Raw genomic sequence first — 25,729 nt, forward strand, 5'->3', positions numbered from 1 at the left:
ACTGATGGTAAAGCTCGTGCAGAATAATCATCAGAGTGGACAGAATCTGTCTTAATGAAGTGAAGTTTAATAACCAGATGCCCAGAATAAAGAATTCTGAGTTTTTCAATAGCATACCTTAATGCTCCTGCATGATGTGGCTATATGATCAGTTTAGCAATCTTTCATTTACAGGACTTTGCTAGCTTGGGTGCTATCTGTGTCATAGCAAAAGCACTGAGCAAGTACTGTATGGTACATATTTTGTGTGTTTTAGTGGACGCAGTTCATGCTGACCTAGTTTTCTGTATTGCTGCTGGCTGGTCTGAAACTGGGATGGGTATGTCTCAACAAAACAATATGTGGAAGGCAGCATGGATATTTTTCTAGAGGAGTTTACTAGACAACTGTTGAGAAGTGGTGGGAAATATAATTTATAGCAAAAGATGCTTGTTGTGAATAAACCTGGTTAAATTCCTAGTTCAGTAGGAAATTCCCACATAATCCAGGTATGTTCTTCTGCCTCTGTTCTGTGTATGTAAAATCAAATGTCCTTGTCTGAGCCCTCTGTATTGTGAAGATAAAAGCTGCAAAAGACTAAGGTGTGTAGATGGATTATAAGAGTAAGTATATCAGTAACAAAAATATTTCTTTTGATATGAAGGCCTTACCAACCTCTGTCTTTAGAACTTCAGCAACGGTGAGTTAAGTCCTCTTAGTTCAGGATGGTTCAGAAATGTAATTAGGAGCATTTCTATACTGATTTTCATTTCTAGGGTGCATTATACCTGTCAAGTTCTTATGATAAGAGTGGAGACAGCATGTCATTTTGTGTTATACTTTTTCCTCAGTTAATATTTTCATTTTGTGCTGATATAATTTGTCTGATTCATTTCACTACAAATCTGAGATATTTCAGATGTGCGTCAAGAAGCAGGAATCATTTTAAAGAGGAAGCAATTTGGTGGAGCTTTCCAGGAAAAGATCACAGGCAGGAAAAGTTAGTTGGTAACGCTGGTATTAACAACAAATGGCTGTGGAAATACTTAGTTTGCTGTGAAAAAAAATTAGTTGCCATGAAAGAGCAACATATATAAAAATAAAAGGGAAGCCATTCACAGGTTCTAATAAGCAAGTGTAGTAAAACAAATAACATTATGTTCTTGGAAAAAGAATAATATTTTTAAAAAGAGGAGAAAGGCCTGTAGCTACAATCAAACACTTATTGCAGTTTTTCCCACTATAGCACTTCGAGTTGCAAGTAAACTTATTTCATTTTCATTAGAATTTAAACTGCTGATTTATGGTCTATTAGAATATTAGCTATCTAGATATACAAATGTTATTTGTGCTTGTAATTAACTGAATCTGGAATGGTGTAGGAAAAGAATTTGTATCTAATACACTTCTCCTAAATGCAGACATATAAACAAAGCTATTAAAAAACCCCACCACCCACATACAAAAACCCACAGCAAAAAACCCAAACACCCCCTGTCCCCCAACACACAAACAAAAACAACAGCAAAAAACCCACAACCAAATAAAAACCCACAGCAAAACATACTTGCTGTCCCTGCATCCCATGTACATGGGAAAGAAATTCTAAAATGTGTTGTGTGTTTTTCTTTTTTTGTACCTGCTGAATGTCAACCATGTCTCTGGCAACAATTCTAGTGGGAAGGCAGCAGGTGCATTGCTATAGTGAGGCTGTTTCAGGCTCAGGTGTACATTGATTGTATGAGCTGAGGAACCTCTGCTTTGTTTGGTGTAATGGGTGTGCTCTTGGCCATGGGATGCAGCACTAAATGTGTGGTCTTCCCATTCACAGTGTGCCTGCATATAGTTCTTGGGGTTGAGTTGTTACTTTAGGTTCTAGGTTGTGATTTAAGAAAGCATTCAGGGACAAATGATGGGTTTGGCACTTTCATTTCTCCTTCCATAAGGCACAAATGTATTTAGAAATCTCCATATTTTAAAAGACCTGGAAGCTTCTAATTCAAACAAACTTTAAAATTTATAACCCCTTTGCAACTTTTGGCTCCAATTGAGAACTAAAGCAGTGGCAATATTCCTCTCTGATTCTAACTTACCTACATGAATTAAATGAGTTTTTCAAGTCTAAAGCTCCAGTTGGAATACTATTTTACTATTTGTAATAGTGATAAATTTTATTAATGCTAGAAAAAGTTAATATGGCTATATTCAGAGAAGTAAAGCTCACTGTGTCTGTTCAGTTTTGGTCTCTGAGGAAATAAAAATAAAGGCCACTGAGCCAACAAAAAATTCAGGACAATAACAACAAAAAAGTATAAAAAAAACCTCTGCAACTGTTGTTACAGATGCAGGATTTTCTGAAACATGGGAATGACATATATTGATAATCAACTCTATTTACTGAAATCCCTGAACTACTATTGTGGGTAGGTATTTAAATCCTAATCCTGCATTCCAAGTCTTCCCAGGGATAGGATGGGAGGGACCTGTTGCCAGTGAGAGACAGCTCAATTGCAGTGGCTCAGGTGCAGAGAACCCTGAAGGTATGTTATGAGATGACAGACTAGATTTAGATGTTGGAGATACTGTGCACTTCCTGCTAATATAATATTTCACTGTTTTTAAGGCACTGGATATGTCAGGAGTTCAATCACTTTCTTTTTTAGTGGCATAGACATTCACACACCCCTGCCATAATAGCATTGCTTGTTCTTTACTTGGTTGTCATCAAATGAATTGAAACAGTGTAGGTTATGTCAGGTGAATAAAAACATCCTTTACCCAACATAGCCACACACCAAATCCAGTTCTTGACTTGGTTCTGAGATCTAAGACCAAAAAAAAATAGTAGTTTTAAATATCTCCCTTTGCCAGATTTCTCAGGGCATAAAGGAGATCTCTGCCCCATGTGGCTCTTTCCTGGTGGTCACACTGTCACAGGGACCCCTTTATTTGTCTTTGTAATCACAACCTGCTGGGATGTTTTTGGAGCAGACTGTCTGCCTCCTACCACTGCAACAAAGAATTCCACAGAGGTATGTGAAAAGCTGTTTTGTGGAGAAAAGTGCTTCCAAGCAAGAAGTCAGCATAATTATAGGACAAGGTGGCACTAAGCTGCTGCCTGTCAGCCAGGAGAACTATCGTTTGTGTCTGAGAGATGGAGTAAGGATGAAAGTGGGTGGGAGATAACGAGAGGAGATAATCTTGGTGACAACTTTGCCGAAAGTGTGTGTGTAGGAGGAGAGTGGAGAAAGAGGAAGATATGAAGGAAGATGTTATTGAACTGAAATAAAAGAAGCAGCCTTAAAGGATGATGAAACCAGAATTTAAAGAAACGGGAACATTTCATCTTTTGTGTGTGCACTAATGGATAGTACCAGTCAGTATGCATGGACCCAGAGAGGGAGCTGCCTGTGTACAGAGCCCTGTGGTATTTGGGAAAGGTTAACTGCAGCTAATAAGCACCTTGAATCGTGTCCATAGTAAATAAAGGAGTCATATATGGGACTGTCTATGCAGTATGGTGTTAGCCATATGGGGTAGGGAGACACTAGGCAATGAGATTTGTAGGAATATCTCTAAATGATATAATAGAAAAAGGCCTTTGCTATAACAGACTTCTGGGAGTAGAGAACAGAACATCATAGAAGAGAAAATAAGGCAAGCGATACTAATGAGGCTAGGCAGCTGGTACTGCTCTGAAGTGCTGTATTATGGTAGAACACTGGTATTAAAGGCTGTGCAGGACCTAATGAAACTGAAGAAGTTTTAAAGCTATTTACTATTGTTTGGAAATTCTGATTCATCAATTGCTTTCTCAGAGCAACACCCATATACTGCAGTTTCCATCTATTGAGTATAGCATATGAAAGGGTTATCTGGAATTAGAGAAACAAATATTATGCAAGATATTTTTTGTGCAGCTTGATAACATTCACATGTAGAAGCTTGCACTGTATATTCTCTACTTCTAGAGGACCAGAAAATACAACAAAGATTGCTTTACTCTGTGTATTAAACTGTGTATTTTTAGCCCTTGCTGGCATTTTAGTCTTTTACAAAGTAAGGTAGGACTTTTAAGGAGGGACCATTTTAACCCAAACAGAAGGGCAGGGGTTCTACCCTACCTGAAAATTTCTTGTTCCAGCTCATGAGTTCGTTGTTGGTCCTCTTGATTCTGCTTTTGCATTTCTTCTTGCTCTTTTGGAGTTAGAGAACTAAGGCCGTCCAAGAGCCATTTTTCTCGCAAGGCTTTTTTCTGGTTGGGAAAAATACAGACAAGTAAGTGCACTTTGAAAATTAGATTATTCAGTCATTTACTGTATTTGTCTTCATACCATAGGTGTGATCCATGCTCTTGTGTTGTATCTAGCATAAGGCAATCTGGCAGTGGGGAGTGCTGTTGAAAGAGAAGCACTAAAAAGCATTTGTGTTTTGAGATTGTTCTTCAAACTCCTGTTTTATTAGTCTACCCAAAAAATACGGAGAGGATGTCAGTTGCTACCTGTAACAGGTTAATATTTCTTGGGCGGATCCAGTGACATGTTTGTCCTCAATAAAGCAAAACAATAAGGAGGAGTCAGGGCTCCTTAGAAATCCCTTTCAACAGGGTAAAACCCTTGTATGTGTGCTTTTTTCCATTAACCATGAATTTGTACTTTAGATTCCTTGAGCTGTCTGATTTCCATGTTAGTTGTTGTGTGTGTGCTTTTTTTTTTCCTTCCCTTATATAGTTTTGTCAATTGTAGGATGTAGATAAAGATAAAATTGGGTTTTGACTACTACTGCTTTGAGGCAGAGCTGTGTGGCACTGGCGAGAAGGCTGCGTTAACCTCGGTGCTGGTTGCAGCAGCAGTTGGAATTCCTGACTGCATCCTATGCACTGAGTCACTTAAACTGTTGTTTCCTACGCTTTTCTGTTTACTGTATACTTTACATGGAGTTATTAGTGAGGCCCAACAAAATAAGATTTTAATAGAATAGTTTTACCTGATCTGGTAGATGCGTGTGGTCTCACTGGTACAACTCTTATTTACCATAAAATACTGTTTTTCTCAAGCTGGAGGGAATACAGTTATTAATTCCCTTTCAATGAAGCTGATTAGATTTTAATAACAGCTAGGGCTCCTAGAAAAGTGAGATTTTTAATCCTGCCTGGACCTGAATTAGTCTAGAATTACTGTCTCCAAAACTCTATAATTCCAGTGGGAATTCCAGAATAGCAGTGTGGCTGGCACTGTGTGACCTCAGAAACTGATAAAACCCATTGAAATCAACAAAAGCTTCATGTATGTATAGGATTAGGCCCGAGTAAACAAACTCCCTAAATATAGGCATAACACAATAGTGTTATTTTGCCTTTTCCTAGGGTAGTTTGCTGCTGCTCCCAACTAAATGCCATGTAATATTTTTAAACTAATTAGGTACTTCTGAAAGAATGACATGCCACATAGTCTGGAAACAGCCTTCGAATAACAGGCAGTTTCAAGGCTGCTTTGCAGAGGCATTGACACAAACCAGTACTGGAGCAGCTGCCTCAGGGCTGTCAGGTTCTCTCTGCTGTCTGGTATTTCCTTCTGCTGTAAAGCATCTCTAGCTCAGTACTAGGTTGTGCAGGTGTTAGAGCACTTATAGGAAAGCACTTTCATTTTGCATTAGGCTTGATATGTTAAGGGAAAGAGATACTTATACATTATGATATGATAAGACCTTGAGAATGGCTGGAGCACTGGAAAGGAATTGCTTTCATAAGCCCATGGTCACATCAGGAGTGCTGCAACAATATCCTGCAAATTCTGTTAATAATGCCCTACATGTGCTCCATGTGTAACTCCACTGCAATCCTTAACAAGGCTGGACTAACACCAGAAGATTCATCCTTCCCTGGAAGGCGGAGGTGTTTTGAGTTTGTGGGTCTTGCTCTCGCAGTGATATGGCTCTTCTCCTTACGGCATGTTGGGTGAGGCAGAAATCACTTTTGCTGTTTTCACAAAAGGTATAGTTCAACACTGTTAACTCCTGGAATAAGAATGTGTGTGACCAGCAGCTACAAGGTAGCACTAACAGAATTCAGGCATGTCAGAAACCAAAATCTTAATAAGCTAAACTAGAAAAGCTTTTGGCAAGTACTTGCAAATCAGTGCTGACTACACTTCTCAAGCAACTCTGGTCCTTTCCTTGTTGCCTCAGTGAGAAGGATTCCAGGTAGAAGGAAGAGTTAGTTGCTGGTGTATCTAGAATTACTTGAGGATGGAATTTCACTTGTACCCTCACTAGCAACCCCTGTTACCTCTTGCAGTTCCATGAAGCCCTGTCCACACCAGAGTCTATATTTGCGTGCATGTCCTCTACTTCATGTAGTAGAGGTGCCTGTTTGGGGAATACGTGATCCTTTTCTAGTATAGTTCTACCAGATAATAAAGACCTGCTGTGATAACTCATCTATATCTTCCAAGCAAGAAGTTAGCTTGGGGACAGCAAAGAAAGTCAATGGGAAGCCAGAGCAGAGACTCGCATTTACAAAAAGGAAATATTTTCAACAAAAAACAACACAACAAAAAAACCCCCCACGGAACAAAGCAACAACCTTTTAATAAACCTGTTGCTAAGGGTTATAAATAGGAATGAAAGACAAAATGAGAAACAGGATAGTGATATCCAGCTAACAGGAACATCTATATGACAGTGAGATTTACTAACTTGCAATAGTTTCCTAAGGGACAGGTGTGAGTTATGTTAGATAGGTCATGGAGGTCCAGATTTCACCATGTACAACTGGTAGGAGTGTAAATGAGTGAAATCAACCTGTGCAGCTAGGGATATGAGCCCTCGGTAAAATTTGCTGAAGTGCATAAATGCTTGGAACTCTAAATCTGTCTTAAAGTGATTTCTGCGCTAGATTCTTGTGTTTGATTCTATCAAAATACCTGTATTAGTCTGAAGCATAAACGTTTGTTAAACAATGAAGCTTCTAGGGCATCAGGCAGAGGATGTTCATAGAGTAATGTTGCATTTGATATTAGGTGCCTACCTTGATATTCAGTTGGAAGAAGTAGTCTCCATTTTGGGTGCTCCAAAAAAGCTAGTAGTACGTATTTATTTATGCACCATGCATATACAATTTAAATGCATGTTTGATTCCTCTGTTGAGTAACTCCTCTACAAATCCTTTATTTGCCCCATATGCAATATGACTACTTTTAATTTTAAAAACTTTTCTGCATGATATCTGTATGATTTTTCATAGAACAGGAAAACAAATCACATCCTCTGTCCTCTTCCAAAGGAAGAGCATTTCAATAACATTTTTCTGTGTTTTAGCTTCTGTAAAATTCCACAAAACATCTTCAAAATAAGTGCGAGTTTAGTTTTTGTTTTCTTAACTTTTTAGCCCTGTTTTACCTATTAATGTTAGCTGAAGGCATGTACTAAATCTGTAAGGAAACTGCACTAGGACTCTGCTCACAGCAGTAGTGAGGATTAACGGGTTGTCTAGAACAGATCAGTTTATCCTTCTTAAAAGAAGGGCAAAAGAGTCATTCTGAATTTATAGGCATGGAAGCTTGAAGAATAAATTGCAGTACCCGATGTACCCACATAGTGAGATAGAGGAAGGCAGTCACATGTTTGCTGTTCATTAGTTATGTGACATGGAACAGATATTCCCCTCTCTTTTAGGCAAGACGTTATACATTTGGTCAAGCCATTCCTTATGATTGCTGCCTTCCAATAAAACGGAAGCATGGGTCAGTTTTGCTTTGGCTTGCCTGGCCCAGTGAACTAGTGTATCATCACTTCATTTTTTTTGCTTGACACAAAGAAGAGGGTAGATGAGACCCAGGACCAGGTGTCTATTTGAAAGAAGAACCTCTTTTAAATATGCTTCTCCCACATTTGCTTAGGGAGACACACCATGCTCCTGGTATTGTATTCAGAATCTTTTTTGAAACTGTTCATCTCCTGACATAACTAAAAGGGTATGTAAATACCAAGTCTTGCATATTTCTAGAAGCACAGATTTTTACCTTTTCTCTCTAAATTACAGGTAGTGCCAAATTGCAACAGACATGTGAAGAATGGTGCTGTTAGGTAGAAATCACTGCAATCTCAAGTGTCTACAGAGGGGGGATCCTTTGGTATCTTAGTAATTTTGCTTTTATAATCCTGAGTTTACCAGGCTGTATTTCAGGACAAAATTTGCAGCATTTTATGCCTTTTTTAAAATATACAAAGAAACTGCATTGTTTTACCAAGGAGTCATTTAAAAATCTGATAAAAGGCAATGGCCAAATAAAAATAGGCTGGTTTTTTTGTTTGTTTGTTTGTTTTTTTGTATTGTGTGTGATTTTGTTGTTTTTTTTTTTTCTTTCAGAAGTCTGTGATGAGACCTCATGATTGTGCTGCACCCTGTAGCTAGTGAGGCTGCTGTACTGGAGCTAAGGAGTGAACACACCCAGTCTGAAATGTGAGGCTTAATTTTCAGCTGTGAGTTATTCCTGGTTATGATCTCATTATGTGCCATGAAAGTGATCAAATAACGTTAGCTCCTGAGTGTAATATTTTTTTCAAAGGGTGATGCTTATTAAAGTCAAATGGAGTCCTGGCGAGATTCCAAAAAGCTGTGAAAATTTGGTAGTAAAAGCACAACTTAAATGCAAGAAGATTTGCATTCCAAAATGCAAACCCTTTATTTATGGTGAAGGACTTGAGGCTATCTTTAGTTGCATAAATCCAACAGTTACCTTTAAATGCTGGTGTTTCATTTTTTCTTCTTCTACTTTTAGACGTTTCTGTGTAATTTCTTCTTGCAGTTTTCTTTTGTCCTACAAATTAAGAGAGCAATAAAACTTTGTTTAGAGAAGTTACTTTTTGCAAAACAAAAAAAAAGTTTGCGTTCTTCAGTATAATGAAGTCAATCCATGCAAACAAAGCTTGTATGGCGCTCAGGCAGCACATAATTCTTAGGAGCAGCAGCTCATGTGTCCTATGCAGGTGTGGTTTCCATTACTCTTTCTCTGAAGTATATTTAAACATGTTAATGACCACAAAGCAGTGATGATCCAAATCAGAAATAATTTACTGTTGAGGGGGATACGGAAGAAAACAGTAAGAAATAATATTTGAGCATGATCATACATGCAAAATGATGTTAGAAATGGGTCCTGACCAGAATTCCTAAGGCAGCCCACGCATGATTTAGGAGAGGAAAGAGTCTGCCTGGTCTGTACTGTGCAGCTGTGATTTATCACTAAATTAAATGGCCTGTTGGTGAACCCAGTACTGAGCTGGATAGCTGGCTAATAGCTGAAATAAGCAGGAATAAATAAAGACATAGAAATATATTTTATTAGTCTCATAGAGGTGAAGAACACAGAGAAATGCAATATGCTTCGTATATGTTGTTACCTCTCAATTTAAAAGAGATTTTTCCTGTGTAAAGGCTGTTTTCATGACTGCTGAACTTCAGAAGGCAAGTCCTCAAGTTGTACTGATCTATTATAGTGTGACCTTAATCCTTTTTGCTACAGTTTACAGAAAAAAGGAAATGGGTGAGCAGTCCACCTTTTCTTTCAAGATTACTCTTGTTGGTGGTGTGTGGTGATGTGTGTTTTTTTGTTTTTGTTTGGTTTTTTTGAGTCTGTTTTCAGACAACTATGGTTTAGGAAGGAGTTAAGTTCTTCACAAACACAGGAAGAGATTTGCCTTTTCAGCCCACCTGAGGAGCACAGCAAGTCAGTGAGGATGTGCTGGGCACAAGACTGGGAGTTGTTCTCAAGGTTTCCCTGGGATTTGGGATTTGGAAACATGAAGAGCTGTAGTGTGCTTGGCTGAATCACTTCACTGCTACTGGAAATCAGAAAGCAGCAGTGGGGCCAGAGTCTATAGGGGTGCTTTGTTGAAGGATAGGAAGTAGAAGAAAACTACCCAGCCTTATGGAGCATAAGTGTCAGTGATCTCTTTTGCGGTCTGTGAAGTGCGGTAGCCATCTATAAATATCATCTATACTTTACAATTTTTACTTGATGGTGTTAGTTTGCCTCTTGAATATACCAAACAGAGCAGGTAGGGATCTTGCTTCAAGGTACATGCTACCTTCATCTCTGCAGTAGTTTTGAGTTTTGATAATTCTCTTTAATACAGTTAAAGTTACTGATGTAGGATCACTACAATATGTAATTTTTCTGCAATGTCCCTTTTAGAGACTTTATTCAAGAGCTGCTGTGCTGGATTTTACTTGGCCAGTCTTGGTCTTGAAGACATAACATCTGGTCTTTGATCTTCACACCTTTCTTTAATTAGGAGATATTCCTGATTCCATTGTATAAATGGCCTTTAAATAACCTATCATTAGATGAAAAAAGTGTGACAAGAGCTTGTGTTTACAGATTGTTACAATTCTTAAGAAAACTGCTTTTTCTCTTTAGTTAAGTTCTGGATAAGAGTCTTAACCGGAGCATGAACTTTTACTTGGTTTATACTATTAAAAATATTCTAAGTCAATTTAAATGTTCTTTTTGTACCAGTGGAGATGTGTACGAAGAGTTTGGGCAGTCTGAAATGAGAAGTTGTACACAAAAATCCTGTGCAGAAAAAATCAGTGTAAAGGCACAAATAACTGCATTTGAAATTAACTGTGTAATAAGAAACTTATTCAATAATGAAACTTGTGCTTGTTTTTTTTTGTTAAAGGACTATGTTTCTTTTACAGTGGATTTTTTTTTCTCAAAGTTCTCCACTTGTATCCTTTGGTGTTCAAGCAGGTTTTAATTTCACGGGTTGGTAATGAACATCCATTATACAATTATCCAGATTAAATAGGTTGAAATGGTTTGTCTTTTATATATCTAGTCAAAGAAAGCTGAAGGTCTAATGCCAGAAGGTAGATTCAAGGAAGATGTATGAGGAACTTTTTTGAACCTTGTTTTGCTAGAATAATATTTAAAACCTGTTAGGACACTTTCTGCAGTATATTCTGCTATGCTTTGTCTGCAAATAGTGTCTTACCATACAAAGCTTTGTCTATACATCTAATTGACTAAATGTTTATTCCTAGATAGCTAAGGGATCCATACTTCTGCTAAACTTCATGCTCTGCCCCAGTAGATAATCAGGTTGCTGGCAGAAGCCCTCTAATCCTCTCCTACTATGCTCTTGTTAATGTGGGCAAGATTTGCCTTTTATGAAATAACACCTTCATCCCTTCCCCTCTGTGCATCAATGCAAGGTGAGACTTGAGTCTTGGTTCTAATTTTCACTCCTACTGATACATTTTGGAATCTTTCCTGATTTCTGAGAATAGAAAAGATTTGTGTTCTAAACTGGATCTGTCTGAAAGAAAGGGAAACACATTTATGGAGCAGTGTCTTGTGGGATCTTGTGTGCCAAGTCTGTTGGTTTGTGTCAGTGTTCCAGAGCGATGCCACTGTTGGTCTGCTGGGTCCGCTTGCAGATGCCATCTACTGTCAAAGCCAATGGAGCAGCTAATAGTTTAGCTGATGTCTTTTTATTTTCTATAATTTTCCAGAGGTAACACTTGGTTACTTTATCTGGAGGTATGGACACTTCAGTCTGACATGAGACCGCAGAAATGTCATAATTAAAAACTTCAATCACAATTTAAATCTTCCATAATTTCTGTTTCCATATAGAATGGAGGATTTGATGAGAAAAGATTAAGCCTAAGGTGGTTCTTAAACTGTTTCATCTCACAGTTTGCCATGGCCAATGCCAAAGCTGTTGTATTTTAAGATATGACAGTGTCTCTAACAAAATGGAAACACTTGATTTTTTTTTTCACTAGTTATATTCTATATGCACCAGCAGCAGGTGAAACATACATAACAGAAAAACAGTTCCTTTTCAGAGCTGTGGGAACACCAAAACATTAAAATAATGATAGTTTTCCTTTTTGCTTTGCTACATAGAGAAGATATGAAAATAATTTGAAAACCCCCAGTGGGAGTGCCAGATGCTGTAAAGGAGACAGGCATTTAACAACAGAAACCAAGCAGGTTTTAGTGCAGGTGTAGCTGTTTACCGACAGGAGCACCCCGTGCTGTCTCTTGTTTGGTCCTTTACAACACACACCTTGTGGATAGCGCTTGAAATTTCCAGGTGTGTTGCTTGGGACAAACCTTCCCAGAGCCACTGAGTAACTTGTAGTTGTAATGTGCTCTTTTCTTAGACAACTTGAACTGCAGATTCTTAAACCTGATGGTAACTTCACCTTGTTTAGACTCCATTGTTTCTGCAGTGCTTTACAATGGATACACTGTTCCAACTAAATGGTGTTGATTAATGAAAGTAGAGAGCAAATAGTTTTTTTACGCAGCAAGTGCAATAAATGACGTCATGGCAAGAACCCAAATGTGATTTCCTATTTCCTGTAATGCAAAACACTGGAGACTGTCACAGTTTCTTAAAAAAATACTTCTCCAGCATTTGTCTGAAGGCAAAGCTGCAGCCAGAGGACACTAACCCTGGTACATCCATGGGAGCCCTCACCACCAAGGGTGCTGCCCTGTCCTTCTGTCAGACATGGGGAGTATAAAACATTGCAAGGCCCCAACCTCTCTGGGGAACCAAAACATTGCTTATCTTTTGAGCCCATATGCCAGAAACAAAGTCCAGGTTGTGAATCTGGTTCAAACACCGTTAGAGTTAGGCAACACATTTATCTTTGTTCCAATAAGGTATCTTTTAAGACTGTCAGCTATTTATTCAGCCAGTAGTGACTGGTCCACAACGCATCTATGATGCTAAGAGTGTTTAAAAAAAATATTTATTCCCATTATTTGTTTTTAAAGATTGCCCATAACAGTGAGTGATCCTTCTGAAGTTTTCCTTTTGTTCCAAAGGGCCAAATATTGCTTCAGTTTAATTCTTTTGTTACTGAACAGGTTTTGCTAGAGATCATATCAGAGGAGACCTCAGATTTAGCCCTTTTTGTTATCAGCTTATATTCCTTTAAAAAGTAATTCAGTAGTTCCTTTAAAACACAATAAATATTTTGAATCAGACTTCCCTTGAGAAGAGAAACTGAAAATGTTTTCTAATGTCTTCAGCATAAATTTCACTTATTCTCCTCTGAAAACTGACAGGTAGGAATTTGCTTAATCTAGGCTTGTCCTTTTTACTTTTCAGACAGAAAAGTTCATGTTAAATAATCAGTAGTTCAGAATTTGGATTTAATTCCACAATGCAAACCTAAAAATCTTTTATCTCTGTTTCATTGTGAAATGGGAAAATTGATTTGTTCTGGAATTCTCTAGCTGCCTTTTGACCTGCTGTCCTTCAGGCAAACATTCAGCTGGGATGATAGTTATATGTATTTTAGACTGTCCAGTAGTGATTTGTACACATACTTATGCTGCCTTTAATTTAGTTTGCAAGTGGAATACAACCCATAATAAAGTCAGTACAGGCAACTTTGCTGTCTTAAAGCAATAGTTTATAAACCAGAATTAAGTAACAATTTAAAAAGTAACAGTTTCAAGCAGACTTAAGTCTCTTTCCTGGAATAAATAATTCTGCAGAAAACACACAGTAGCAATAGCACTTCTTTTTAAATATAGGGAATTATAAGCACTTACTGTTATGGCCTGGAATCTTTCTTTCAGCAATTCGTCTTCCTCCATTCTGGAAATCAAAACCAGACAAGTACTGAAGGAAAACAGAATGAGACCATAAGCAAAAAGCCTCCTGGTGGGGCTGTAAAAAAAATGGAGGTGATTTGATCCAATTCCAGAGCAGAGAGAAGGCAGAAATTTTGACTTGTCAGGAGAGTCCCACAACAGAGGAGCAGATCAGTCCGGGCAGACACATGTAATGAGGGTGTGGAGAAGAGGCAGCTGTGGAGAGCGCTGGCATGAGTTGACTGACAAGTTGGAACAGTGGAGCACAAGCCCTTTTCCTTCAGAAGCTGCCAACTCTTTGTTTTAATGTGCTCAGCTAGCATGCCATTGCTGCTTTAACTGTTACATGCCCAAGCCCCAGTCTTCCAGGATCATGGTATAAGTAATTTTTTACATATGTTCTTGTTTCTCTTTGTTCCCCTTGTGTATACCTCTGGTGATAAACAGATATTTTAAACTTAAGTATTCCTGTTTCTTATGGAACTTATTTCACCTTTATATTTTAACCTGCTGTAATGTTAGCACTGTAGATATCATGGTTGGTTTTTTTGTTGTTGTTGTTTTTGAGATGGCAGTTTTAAATTAGTTTCCTAGATGAAATTTTTAGGCAAGCTGTATTCATAGCTAGCAGAATGTTTTAGAGCTGCTAAGCTAAATTAAAATAAACTTTAAGCAGTCAGGTCTGTCATTGAATGTAAGTGTTAATCTGTGCAATTACTGGTCAGCTCTCCAGGACTCAGGGAAAGCTTTGTCTAAGTAAGGATTTCAGGATCATCATTTCAGTGTTACCAAGATGAATCTAAAATACCAGTGGCTCCTACTCTGGATTTCCATTCAGCTGACTTGGAGGATTTTTTATTGTGAATTTCTGCTGAAAACAGCGTTATACTCCTTAAGAGATGGCAAACATTTTGACCTTTCCAGCTACATGAGTGGGAGTCAGCCTTCCAAAATCAGTCTAAGAAACTTACAAAACAAGTGGAACTGCCTCTAGTAAAATGCAATTGTAGAAAAAACTCTAAGCAAGATAAAGCTGAATTCAAACAGCTTAAAGATGTAATGTGAATCTGGAATCCCTTTGTTACTCTCCTTATCATGTAACTTAAGCCTTTGTAAGGACACCAAGAGGAGAGTCAGTCAGCAAACTTGCTTCTTCCTGTTAATTCACTGAGATGACTAAACTCAGCAGGATTTGGGTTTTACTTTACATGTCCATATAGTGACCTGGATCTTGGTCACAAATCTGGCTAATTAATAGCAAATTCTAAGATGTTACAAAATTGAACACTTGCTGGTGGGGTTCCATCCTGATAAGTCAATATTTAATTTCAATTTCAATCTTTTTAGTATGTCATCACTCATCCATATACAGAAGCAGACTATCCCCCTCCACATTGGGATTAAGGATGCATTAATATTTTGTTTATACTGTGATCCACTCTAAGCTTTTGTTCAAACTTGCAAAGACCCCATGTGTTATTCTCCAGTGAAGACTCTTTTTTTTTTTTTTTTTTTTATATTAATATATGCCTCATTTGGTCAGCACCTGAAATTAAAGAAGTTACCACATAAAAGCAAGTGTGAAGTTCAAAGGCAAGTGTACTGAGGGAAATCAAGAGACTGGTTACATGGGAATTTAAACATGTTTGGTTTATGGATCTGAAAATAAGTTCAATCACTGCATTGAATTGAATATATTCTTGCTGCAGAACCCAATAGAAAGACAGTCTTTCTGTTTCAACTTTCATAAGCTAGTAGAGGCTGTTTTATTGTATTTTGGAAAAAAAAAATAAAAAAAACAACTTAAATCATCTTCATATTCCATGAAGTTCATATTAAATTGTAAGTGTGTATGTGGACTCCAAAATGTTTAAAAATATTTAAAGCAGAAAATTATTACATTGGAAATAAGGACGTCTGTTTTGGTCCAGAATCTCTACTATGATATAAATTGGATTCCATTCTCAGTGGGTGGAGAAACAGGATCAGTATTTCAAGTTCAAATTAGAATCAATGGGATTGCATTGCTTTCAATTTTTATGTTCTAAAATATTTCCTTTATGCTCCAAAATTATTTAAATGCTTTTAAAAACATTACTTTTGTATGTTACATATTTACAGACCATAATAGTATTTAACATGTCTCTTTCTAATGTAAACCTCTAGATTTTGAAGTAACCTGAAGATCATTCCTAAAATGTTAGTTCCCTTTTTAACTGACCATTATTAAGAAAGTATTTAAAGCACACTTTTTACATTTCAAATTGTTTAAATCATATATATCCCCTTGCTAGGAGGGATTTGTTGTTCAGTCAATAGGTTATTTTCCAGTTATCTTAATCCTATTCTAAATGGGATTTATGTGCAAGAGAAGAAATGGACCAGCTGTCATTTTGTCTGTCCCTTAAGCCTGCTTTGCCAATAGGAATATCCATGGTTTTGTAGGTTAGATCAGTGAATCTGAACAGCTGTGTTTGCAGTCCATGGGATTCTTGGAACAAGGTTTTTCAGAACTTGCCTGTCAAATATATCCAGAGGAAACTATCGACCCATTCTGCAAGTTTGAGCAAAACCATGTCTGGCAACTGTATTATTTTCCTTTTGGCAGAACAGATTCTCTCAGTTATGCAGAAAATGTTTGTTGGATCATATGATGAATCATACAGGTTGGACTTTTTTGGTTTCATTTCTTCCTTTGTTCATTTCAATTTTGTGCTGGGTGCCTAATGTAGGAGTAATAATGAGAATCTAAAGCACAAGGTGAAACAGTTGCCATATGAAGTCTTGAAGAAAAGTGGATGGGAATTTAGAATAAAGCAATATCTTGAACCAAAATCTAGAAGTAGAACCACAGAGGCACTTTCACAGCTGGAAATGCATGTTCCATTGTCCATTTCTGGAGCAAAGTCTGAGTACCGACACGGAAAAGTCCGGTCACTTTAGAACTGTAGTGGCAGTCCCTGGCCATGCTCTACAAACAAAAGCATCCTCAGTTCTACTCTTACTCATTGCACTGGGGTTTCTTTTCGAATAAATCATTAACCTAATACATATACAACAAGTTATAGGTTATAGTAGTAGTAAACAATTGCTTCTAAGAATCATCATCTCATTAAAGGTAAGGACCGTGAAGCTTTCACTTTGTGAAAGATGTATTTGAAGTGAATGGAGTTGATCAGATTATCAGTTGAAAACATAGCTTATACTTTTTTTTTTCCTTTTGAAAGATTTTCTCTTTAGCTGTATGTTATTTCCCAAAAGAGACAAGTTTGTCTCACTCAAGGGCTGGTTTAATGCCTTCAAAGCTGAAGGCTGTTTCTGCCATTAGTCTGCAAAGTACTTGCAGCTATTTCAGTCAACAGTGTTTGCATGTTGCAGAATAAGCAGCAAACAGCTTTTGTCTAGGGTACACCAGCTAAAGAACTCTTCTGGGGTTCATCTTGGTGCTATTTTTTTTGCAGACAGGTACACTTCTCAGTGGTGGAAAACTTGGACATCAATAGATAAAAAGTCTGAAGTTCAGAGAAAGAGTACTAGCCAGAAGCAGCACCTATTGCATTAAATTTGTTTTACTTTAACTAGATTTCTTTCGTATTATAAAGAACATATTTTCTTGTATCCATCAAGTCACAAATTCCAATCTAAACTGGAAGGTGTTTCATGAAAAGCATGCTAATAAAGGGGAAAAAAAAGCTTTAAATTGATGATAACCTAGAGGAGTGAAGTTATAAACTATCCTCAGAATACAATTTTATAGACATGTCTACGTGCAAATCTATATTTAATATATATGAAATTATTACTAATGGTTTAAGATACTGGGTATCTTTATGGGTGCTTGTTTAAATATTGCATGTAGGGATATATGTAACTAAGACTAGTTGTGTGTTGCATGTGTATGGGAGACTTTCTCATTGTTTTTTATTTCTGTGGCTCATACACCTACGGCTTTCTAGTCTCTCAGTTTCTGTTGGTCACTAAATCTTTAATGACATGTTTAACATGTGGGATTGCTTGACCCTTATCAGGTGAATAAAATTTAAGGTTCTTTTATACTTTAGTCAGAATCCAGATTATATTAGCCAGTATGCTTGAAAATATGTAATAAAGCAGGGTGAAAAAGAAGAAAAAAAGCCTCATGTCTCTCCACCAAATCGTACAATATTAGAAATTTTAAAATCTGTGTAGATTTTTAGGCTTAGAGGAAGTTCATAACAAAAACTCTGCCAGCTCTCAGGAAGGATTAAACTTTTACCTTGAAGGCAAATTTTGAAGAAGTAATTCCCTACTAGGCAGGTCTTTCAACTTTATAAATGTCTTGGATCCTCTCACTGAAGGAAAACAATATCAGAGTATCTCAGCTTTATATTCTTTTATGAAGCTAAATACTACCTGTTTTGTTTGTTTGAGTAGACACACCCTGAATCTTGGTGAGGAAAAGCCTTGAACTATTATGTTTCAGTTGGTACAACTCCCTTCCTGTTGCTATTCATAATTATGAATATATTAAGCCTTTAAAATCAAACTAAAGAAACAGCTGTTGGTCATTGCCTTCAATTGTTTTAAAAGTATTAATTATTTTAATAACATTTTACAATAAATCTGCTTGTCAGATACCTTCCAATATTATAGAGAAGTTTTAGAATGCAGCTGAGGCTCTCCTGTCTCTTCTGTGGTAGGTGTGTATACCATATGCATAGTGGAGCCTAGCTATAAATGCCATTATGCTAAATGTGGATGATGTTGCACATATTTTTAAAAATTACAGAGTGAACTTTTTTGACGTTTATTGATTAGTTTTTGATTAGTTAAACATGTTTTTGTAGCTTTTTTCATGTTCCCAGACACTTGTAAATTCTTGGCCTCATGTATTTTGGAAACGTTTATGAAACTCTGAATGTTTGTGGTTTTCCACAGCAGCTTTAACAAACTCTGTTGTCTCTCATTTAGAAATCACACTTCAGCACTTTACTGAATAGCTGAAGTGTAATTACTATGATGATATTAAATGTGAGATTGTTAATGGAATGTGTTCAGGTGCCTGGATAAGTGATAAGATTGTGTGGGGGTTTTTTGTGTGTAGGTTTGGTGTGTGGTTTTTTTTTTTTTTAATGTAATCTTAAAACCACAAAGACTCTGAAATACGCAGGATCAGAGCCTCAAACATGTTGTGGAATGCATTGCTTGCAACCCAGCATTTTCCAACTGCTGTAGATACGCGCTTCTAAGAATAGTGCAGAGTTTTAAATCCTACCCAGCCAACTGTGTGGGGAATTTTTAGCAGGGCTCTGAGAAACAGCTTTAGTGGTTGTGTGGTTTGGTTGTGTTCCATTAAGCGAAACCAAATACCCCATAAACAGGGCCAAATCGTGGGGAAAGTAACAAAACCTACATGGGTACTTGCTGTCTGTAGACAAGTAAACTCCATGACATATTCTCGTGATTCTTGTTCTCCGATGCTCTTGGAGAACAGAAAGAACAGTAGTGGTGGTTGGGTCCAACAGGCCTTGGTAGGATTGCAGAGCAAAATTAGGACCTTGCAGATGTATTTTTGTGCCAGATGTGTCTTCTCTGAGTACAAGTGCTGCTGGTGGAAGCCTTGAAAGTACAGGTGATTTGTCTAGAAGACAGACTTGAAGTAGGAATTACTTAGGAGAAAGCATTTCTTCTGGACCTGGGGGGCTGGGAGAAGGGGCAGGGACAAGACTGGAGGTGGTGAAGCCATTTAGCAAGTTTCCCTGATGAACAAACTCTTGTTTGCAAGCTGAAGAATGGAAACTGTGTAGGTTACATCAGCTGATTCCCATTTCCCAAGGCATGGGCAGGGTGCTCACCCTGTTCCCCTGGGAAGCTGCCTAACCAGCCTCTGCCTGTAGCAAGGTCTGCCCTGAGCACTGAAGCTCTGGTGTTCTGCAAGATGGGATGAACCTTATCTGATAGCTTTCAGCAGAGCAAAGAGGAATTACTGCATTCTTTACCTGCAGTTCCAACCACTTTCTTCCTTCTGACTACCCTGTGAACCAATTGAATTTGCTAATCTGTCAGGACAGCAATTTAAATATATATTTTTATATAGATAAAATATAATAATTACTAAAAAAAACCCCAAACCAAAACACAAACAAAAAAACCTTAAACCCCCAAATAAATGACCTCTGCTATGCCAGTGAGCTTAAAGGGAGATGAGCAGTAGCAGTAGGGAGTACAAAGGAATGAATTCTGTCTGGGAGATGTGACTCTTTTTGGCAGCAGTGAGTTGCTAGATGAATTCACCTATCTTGCGGGCCTCAGGCTTACCTTACCACAGCGGTCCAGGGACCATGAGAAACCTTAGACTGATGTGTATAATAAGCATGTATGTTTGGCTATTTATCTGGAACTCGAAACTGCCGTGCAAACATGATGACCTCAGACCCTGGCAATCCTTCCTGTGCTTCCAGATACTCAGTATCCTGCCCTGTGGGTGGGCAAAAAATATCTCGCATACAATTTGTTTTGCGTAAACCTTTCCAAGTATTAATGGAAAAAATACAGGATAAGATTATGCAAACCTTTATTGTTAGCGGGACTGATAAGATTATTCATGGCAGATAACACTTGTTGCAAGTACAGGCCTATTTTCTTCAACAAAGAAGACCTATCTTTTTTGCTGAGGAGTTTGTTATTTGGAAGCAGTGGCTGAGAAAAACTCTCAACTTGTCAGTCATTCGAACTGCGAACTTCAGCTGTCTCCTGTTTGTTTGCAGTGCTGGGTAGGTCATCCGAATAACACAGGGACTTGGGCGGGATGGCTGACGGCTGCTACGAGGAGCACTGAGCGATACAGCGTGAGCAGCTGGAGCTGAACAGTCATCCAGATGCCTGTGACAGTGTGTCACCAACATACGTCTTTCAACAGATTCAAATATTTCACTTCTACTTCTCATGGCACTATATATTTACCTAACCCCTTACCTTTGAGTGGTGATTATTAACCAGGAGCAAAAAAACCTTGGTCTGATATGGTTTCCTTTATTTTTCTTGTAAGATTTGTTTTGACTGTTAGGATTTCAGACCTGTTTCATAGCTGCGTTGGCTTACCAGAAAGATAATACAACTTCCTGCTTTTCACCTGAATCTGAAGTAGATCCTCTGAGTGGTATTACGCTGTTTGCTCGGTATTCACTAGGGGGAAATTACATGAGCAATCTGAACTGATCTAGTGGCTGTGTGGCACTGAAAAGAGGCGTCCTCGCCTCTCCCCACAGCTTACTTGTCTGTCTGCTCGCTGAATCGACTCACTATGCTGGCAGGGATCTAACCCAGCAAAAAGGTGCCTATTGCTGAGCTAGTGAGTCCAATCATTGGCCAGGCACATCTGATGAGTGCCAAAATGTGGTAAAGGAAGAGGGTAGAGGGTGAATCTGTGGCTACTTGAAAATGCAAAGGATGGGGAAAGAGCAGTGGAAGAGGAGCGGGGAGTAGGAAGAAAGGGAAGTGGTGGTAAACTCTTAGATAAACTAAACTGTTAGTATAAATTTACATTTACAGACTATTTAACACAATGTGTGGAAACTTCTTTTTTTCTTCCACCTGAAGGCTGAATAGACCTTTCAAACACTGTGTTGGCAGATCAAAGGTTAATATTTTATCACCATCCATGAATAATGCAAAAAATATTATCTGGCCACAAGTTGCATGAAAAGATGTTTTAGGGAATATAAAAGCTCTTTTCTTGTCATATCAGCTGTGGACTAGTTTTTTACCCAGTGACATCAGGAAAGCCAAGCTAATCTGCAGCTCCTGGTACTACTTAATTAGATGTAATTTCTGAAGAGTCTCTTTGCAAATTTCTCTTCAGCCTAGCAAGCAGGACCTTTGGTTGTTTGGGAGATCCATTATAGTCTTTGTGTAGATTTCTCACTGTCCAAATGCACCTGGAGACTGATGGCTTGTGAAGGCTGGAGTTGGATGCTCTTTTAATAATCTATTTTAGTGAAAGATTTTTTACATTTGAAAATGTTATTGCATTTATCTTGTAGGTGAAATGACTCTTTGAAAAGGGTTTTGATGCAGTGTTAATCTGGGAAAGGAACTTGTCAGGTAGTTTCTTATTTCACAAAGTATTACAATGACTTCCTCTAAGGGGAATCTAGCTATATTCTCAGACTTGCAGGTAATGGAGTTAGGAGACTTCAAGAAGCCAGTTCTTGGTGTTTCAGTTAGAAACTTAATCCATGTTTCTTTCTTGTAGTCACCACTGGATTGGACACAATTCATTTTGCTGTTTGAAGAAAAATATCAGAAACAGCCTAGCAGTTCTAGTTAACTGCTATTGTCCTTTAATTTAGTTGGTGTGTTCTCTTATTCCAGTTAATGCAGCTCAGGATTGTAACAAAAAATTGTCATTATTTCATGGCTGCTCAGCGCTTGTATGACAAGTTTTATGTTTCCAGTGGGCCATCGTCAATGGGAATGAGTAGCACACAGTGTAACCTGTCCTTTCACTGAAGGAACACGTCAGGGTAAGTGTCAACATATTTTCACATAGTTTATACTTCAAACACCAGTAAAAAGTTAGTAATAAATTTATTTAAGCATGTATTTCTTTTCTACTGAGATTTGAGAGTGGTTTTTATTTGAATACCCTTTCTCCAGTTGTATGAAGTATATGATATGTTCATGTAGGTTCATGTTAACACTTGATTCTCTTAGGGGACAGCTGCTTATCTAAGTATTGCTTGGAACTTAAGACATAGATCTCAATAACTCTTACACTGATTTATTATTGAGCTGTTTGATGCTATAGCTCAGAAATTGAAGAGCTGAAGTTAGATCAAACAACTTCAATAACATCAGTTTGGACCTCTAGCTAGTAGAGCAAGGAGCTTTTGGGCCGTAATGATCTATCTGAAGGAAATGTCAGATGAAACACAGCTGAGGGACTTTAGTTCTCTATAGTCCTAAGAAATGTCACAGAGCAAGGTCTTATTGTTCAGAATCAGTTATTTTTACCAGTATGAAATTTATTTTGTGGTTGACACATTTTCATTTAAAATGTGTTGCTCATACATAGAGACTTTCGTACCTTTTGAATCATATATCCTTATTTCTTATACATTCTCCTAGCTCTTCATTAGTTTCATAGTTCTGTAAATATCTCCGTTAAAAATACTGATAGGCCATGATTTCAGGTTCCCATTTTGACTACTGGTTCTAGTACAGTAGATGAGATAAAATAAAAATGAATTTGCATTTTTCAAGAGTACTTGCCACCACCACCACACGTTGAACAAATTCTGCAGTTAAGTGATGTCTTGAGGGTTACCTGTTCTTAACAGAGGCAGAAAATGGCTTTTGAAGTAATTGTTTGGCTTCAGAGGACTTCAGAAACAAGTTCCCCTTATTGTGAGATCCGATCAATGGCTTTCTGAAGCTGGGTTAAACCAATTTTTTTAAGATATATGCATGAATTCTTCAGAATTGCACCATAGATCAGAAAAGGAGCAATTTCTACATATGACCCAACTCTTAGCCATGTTTAGCTTAGTTTGTTTATATTCAGGTTGTGATGTTGGGACCTGTCCTGAAAAACCAGTGCACGTATGTGTTTGGGATGTTCAGAGCTGTGTTGGTGTTCTGTGCTTGCACTGACTGGGTTGTCCAGAGCTGAGCTAACGCTGCCAGTTGCTTGCTGCCATATGTAAATCAGCAATTAAAACTGACAGTGCAGGTAGTGAAACAGGTTTGTTCGGTGGTTCCTGCTAGGGGTTAAAACAACTCTTCTAACCCCCCATTCCTTTGACTGCAGCCTTTTGTCTTAATTGCTTTATTATGATAGTGTCAGCAAAACCAAGCTGCCAGCTGGTACTTTCTCCAAACAGCGTCTGCTTTCCAAAAAACCTTGTGTTAGCCTCAGCCTCTCTCTTCCTTCCACTTCTCCCAGACATTATCCTAATCCTCAATCTTTTTTCTATCCTATATTAATCCTATAAACCCTGAGCAGATCTGGTCTCCTCCGTCAGTGTTTGGTGTGGCAGGTCCCGCTCTGCAGGGTGCCAGCTCTGTGTGCATGAGCTGCACTCATAGGCTTCAACCAAAACTGACCACTGTGTGAACCCCAGTTTAATTGTTTCTAACCTTAGGCCATTAGGAAACCCTCAGAGCAGATTTAAGTGCTCTGAGAACATTTTGAAAATATTCCTTACATACTGGTTCCTTAGGTTGTGTTGTGTATAATGTTTATGGTGTAGGACTATCACTGAGTGAGTGAAATTAAATGCCAGGTTTGAAAATGACGTGAATAATACAAGAATAACGTACAGGACATACTTTGAAAGATCATGAGCATGACTGAAGCAATCAATATTTTATTCTGGTTATGTAGAGCTTTCAAAGAGAAATGTAAAACAACAAAACAACTCTTCTTGTTTCTTTGCTAGAAAAATTACTTTCAGTTCTCTAATTAACCTTTTGTTGGAAGTACTGAGTCACTTGTGGTTTTCTGTTTCCTGTAGGTAAAAGCTACCTGTAGTGTAGCTTGTCAAAAACATTTGGTATGAGAGGCAAATATACTAGAGACTGCCACAAATCCTCCTGTGCTAATTCAACACTTTCAGACCCACTTTCTGTTCTGCTTTTTTTTTTCCCTCCCCATATATTTCCATCTGCATGCTTTGAATGAATCCTACAACTTATTATCCTGTATTTTTTTTAACCTAGTTTTGCCTTTACTTACTTGACCTTTTGAGTGATTAGCCAACAAACTTTGTTCTGATTTACAGGAACACTCCTAGCTGGTGAGACAATGACTAATCTCTCTAATTTATGGTTACCTCTAATAATACCACCAGTTTCAGTTATGGAAGTGGAATAAGAATTATTTTAATTCTTTGGTTTGTATATTTTTGATTATTCAATTATTGTGTAATTTAATGATTCTAAATAATTGCATGCTTCTGAATAATGAAAAAGTTTACAACAATTCATGAACAAGGTCCCATCTCTTTCCATGTAGATACAGGATGATTAATGAACAGTTTGAGATCTGCCCTGTATTCTCATTTATCTGTAGGCTAAATTAGTAGTCTGCCTGGGTTCATCTCAGCACTTTGGAAGTTTACAGAGTGTCTTTCATGGCATCTGCCTCTAGTCTGCTTAATTAAAAAACAGTTAGATTTATCTGATCAGGGGTGTATGTGTTTTTTGTTGTTTTGTGTTTTTTTTTTTTTTTTCCTTTCCTTTCAAGCTCTGGTTTGCAAGCCTTCCATCAGTAACAAAGCATTATGTAGGAATAGCTGGAGATCTCTATTTTCCTTTGAGACAGTAGTAGCTGCTACCACAAAACCTTAAAGCCTTGGCTGCGGTTTCTCTCCTTTGCAGATATCACTTTCTCTTGGATGGTAAGGAATAGTTTTTTCTTCACCATTCTTTAGTATGATAAGTAGAAGTGTAGTCTTCAACAAAAAAATGATTTATTCTCTATCATATATTGCAGTTTAAAATTCCCGACAGAAATGTGCATCGTCATTAAAAGAGGTAGATAATATGACTCATACTTTTGGCTTGTCAGTCTGTCGTCAGTTCCAGCCGAAGTGTTGGGTAGGCTGATACAAGATCTAATAAGTGACATAGTGAGTACCAATACATGGGAAATAAATTCTGTCACTCTTTAACTTGATGTTACTTCTGGGAAAGGCAATAGAGAAGATAAATTTTCATTGACACCTTAATTAGGAACTGAATTTACAGAAAGCCAACAGAGATTGTGAGAACAGAGATTGTGAGAGCTAAAGAGTAAAGATGAGAGTTCACTGGCATGGGGTGATCTGGAACATGACCAGACTCTGTGGTCATAACCAACTTTCACTGAAATACTGTCAAAAGGCAAAAGAGTGAAGGTGGAAGTAAGACTCTTCCATTAAACTAGAGTTATTTAAGATTGATACCTAAACAGTAGGTTTATCTCTTTATCTACCAGTGTTTTGTAACTACTATTAGATGAATGAAGGCAGGTAAAATTATTCAAGTTATTTAGAAATAAATTTCTTAATGAATAATTGAAAACATTGCTTACAGGACAATTTAAAAGGGTATCATATTGATATTTTTTCAGTTTTCTTCTGAATTTCCACACCACT

The 25,729-nt window shown here is 37.7% G+C and overlaps 1 protein-coding gene across 1 annotated transcript in view; it reads right to left on the bottom strand.

The window, feature by feature from the left end:
- Nucleotides 1–25,729, bottom strand: part of PALMD (palmdelphin) — a 48,408-nt gene that overhangs the window by 10,799 nt on the left and 11,880 nt on the right. The window contains exons 2-4 of the mRNA XM_065842242.2: nucleotides 13,569–13,614; nucleotides 8,718–8,798; nucleotides 4,104–4,234 (exon numbers count right to left, since the gene is read on the bottom strand). Coding sequence (XP_065698314.2) covers nucleotides 4,104–4,234; nucleotides 8,718–8,798; nucleotides 13,569–13,614 — 258 coding nt within the window. The remainder of the gene's footprint in view (nucleotides 1–4,103; nucleotides 4,235–8,717; nucleotides 8,799–13,568; nucleotides 13,615–25,729) is intronic.

The sequence above is a fragment of the Patagioenas fasciata genome, chromosome 6 (genome assembly GCF_037038585.1).
Source record: "Patagioenas fasciata isolate bPatFas1 chromosome 6, bPatFas1.hap1, whole genome shotgun sequence".
In the NCBI taxonomy this organism is placed as follows: Eukaryota; Metazoa; Chordata; class Aves; order Columbiformes; family Columbidae; genus Patagioenas; species Patagioenas fasciata.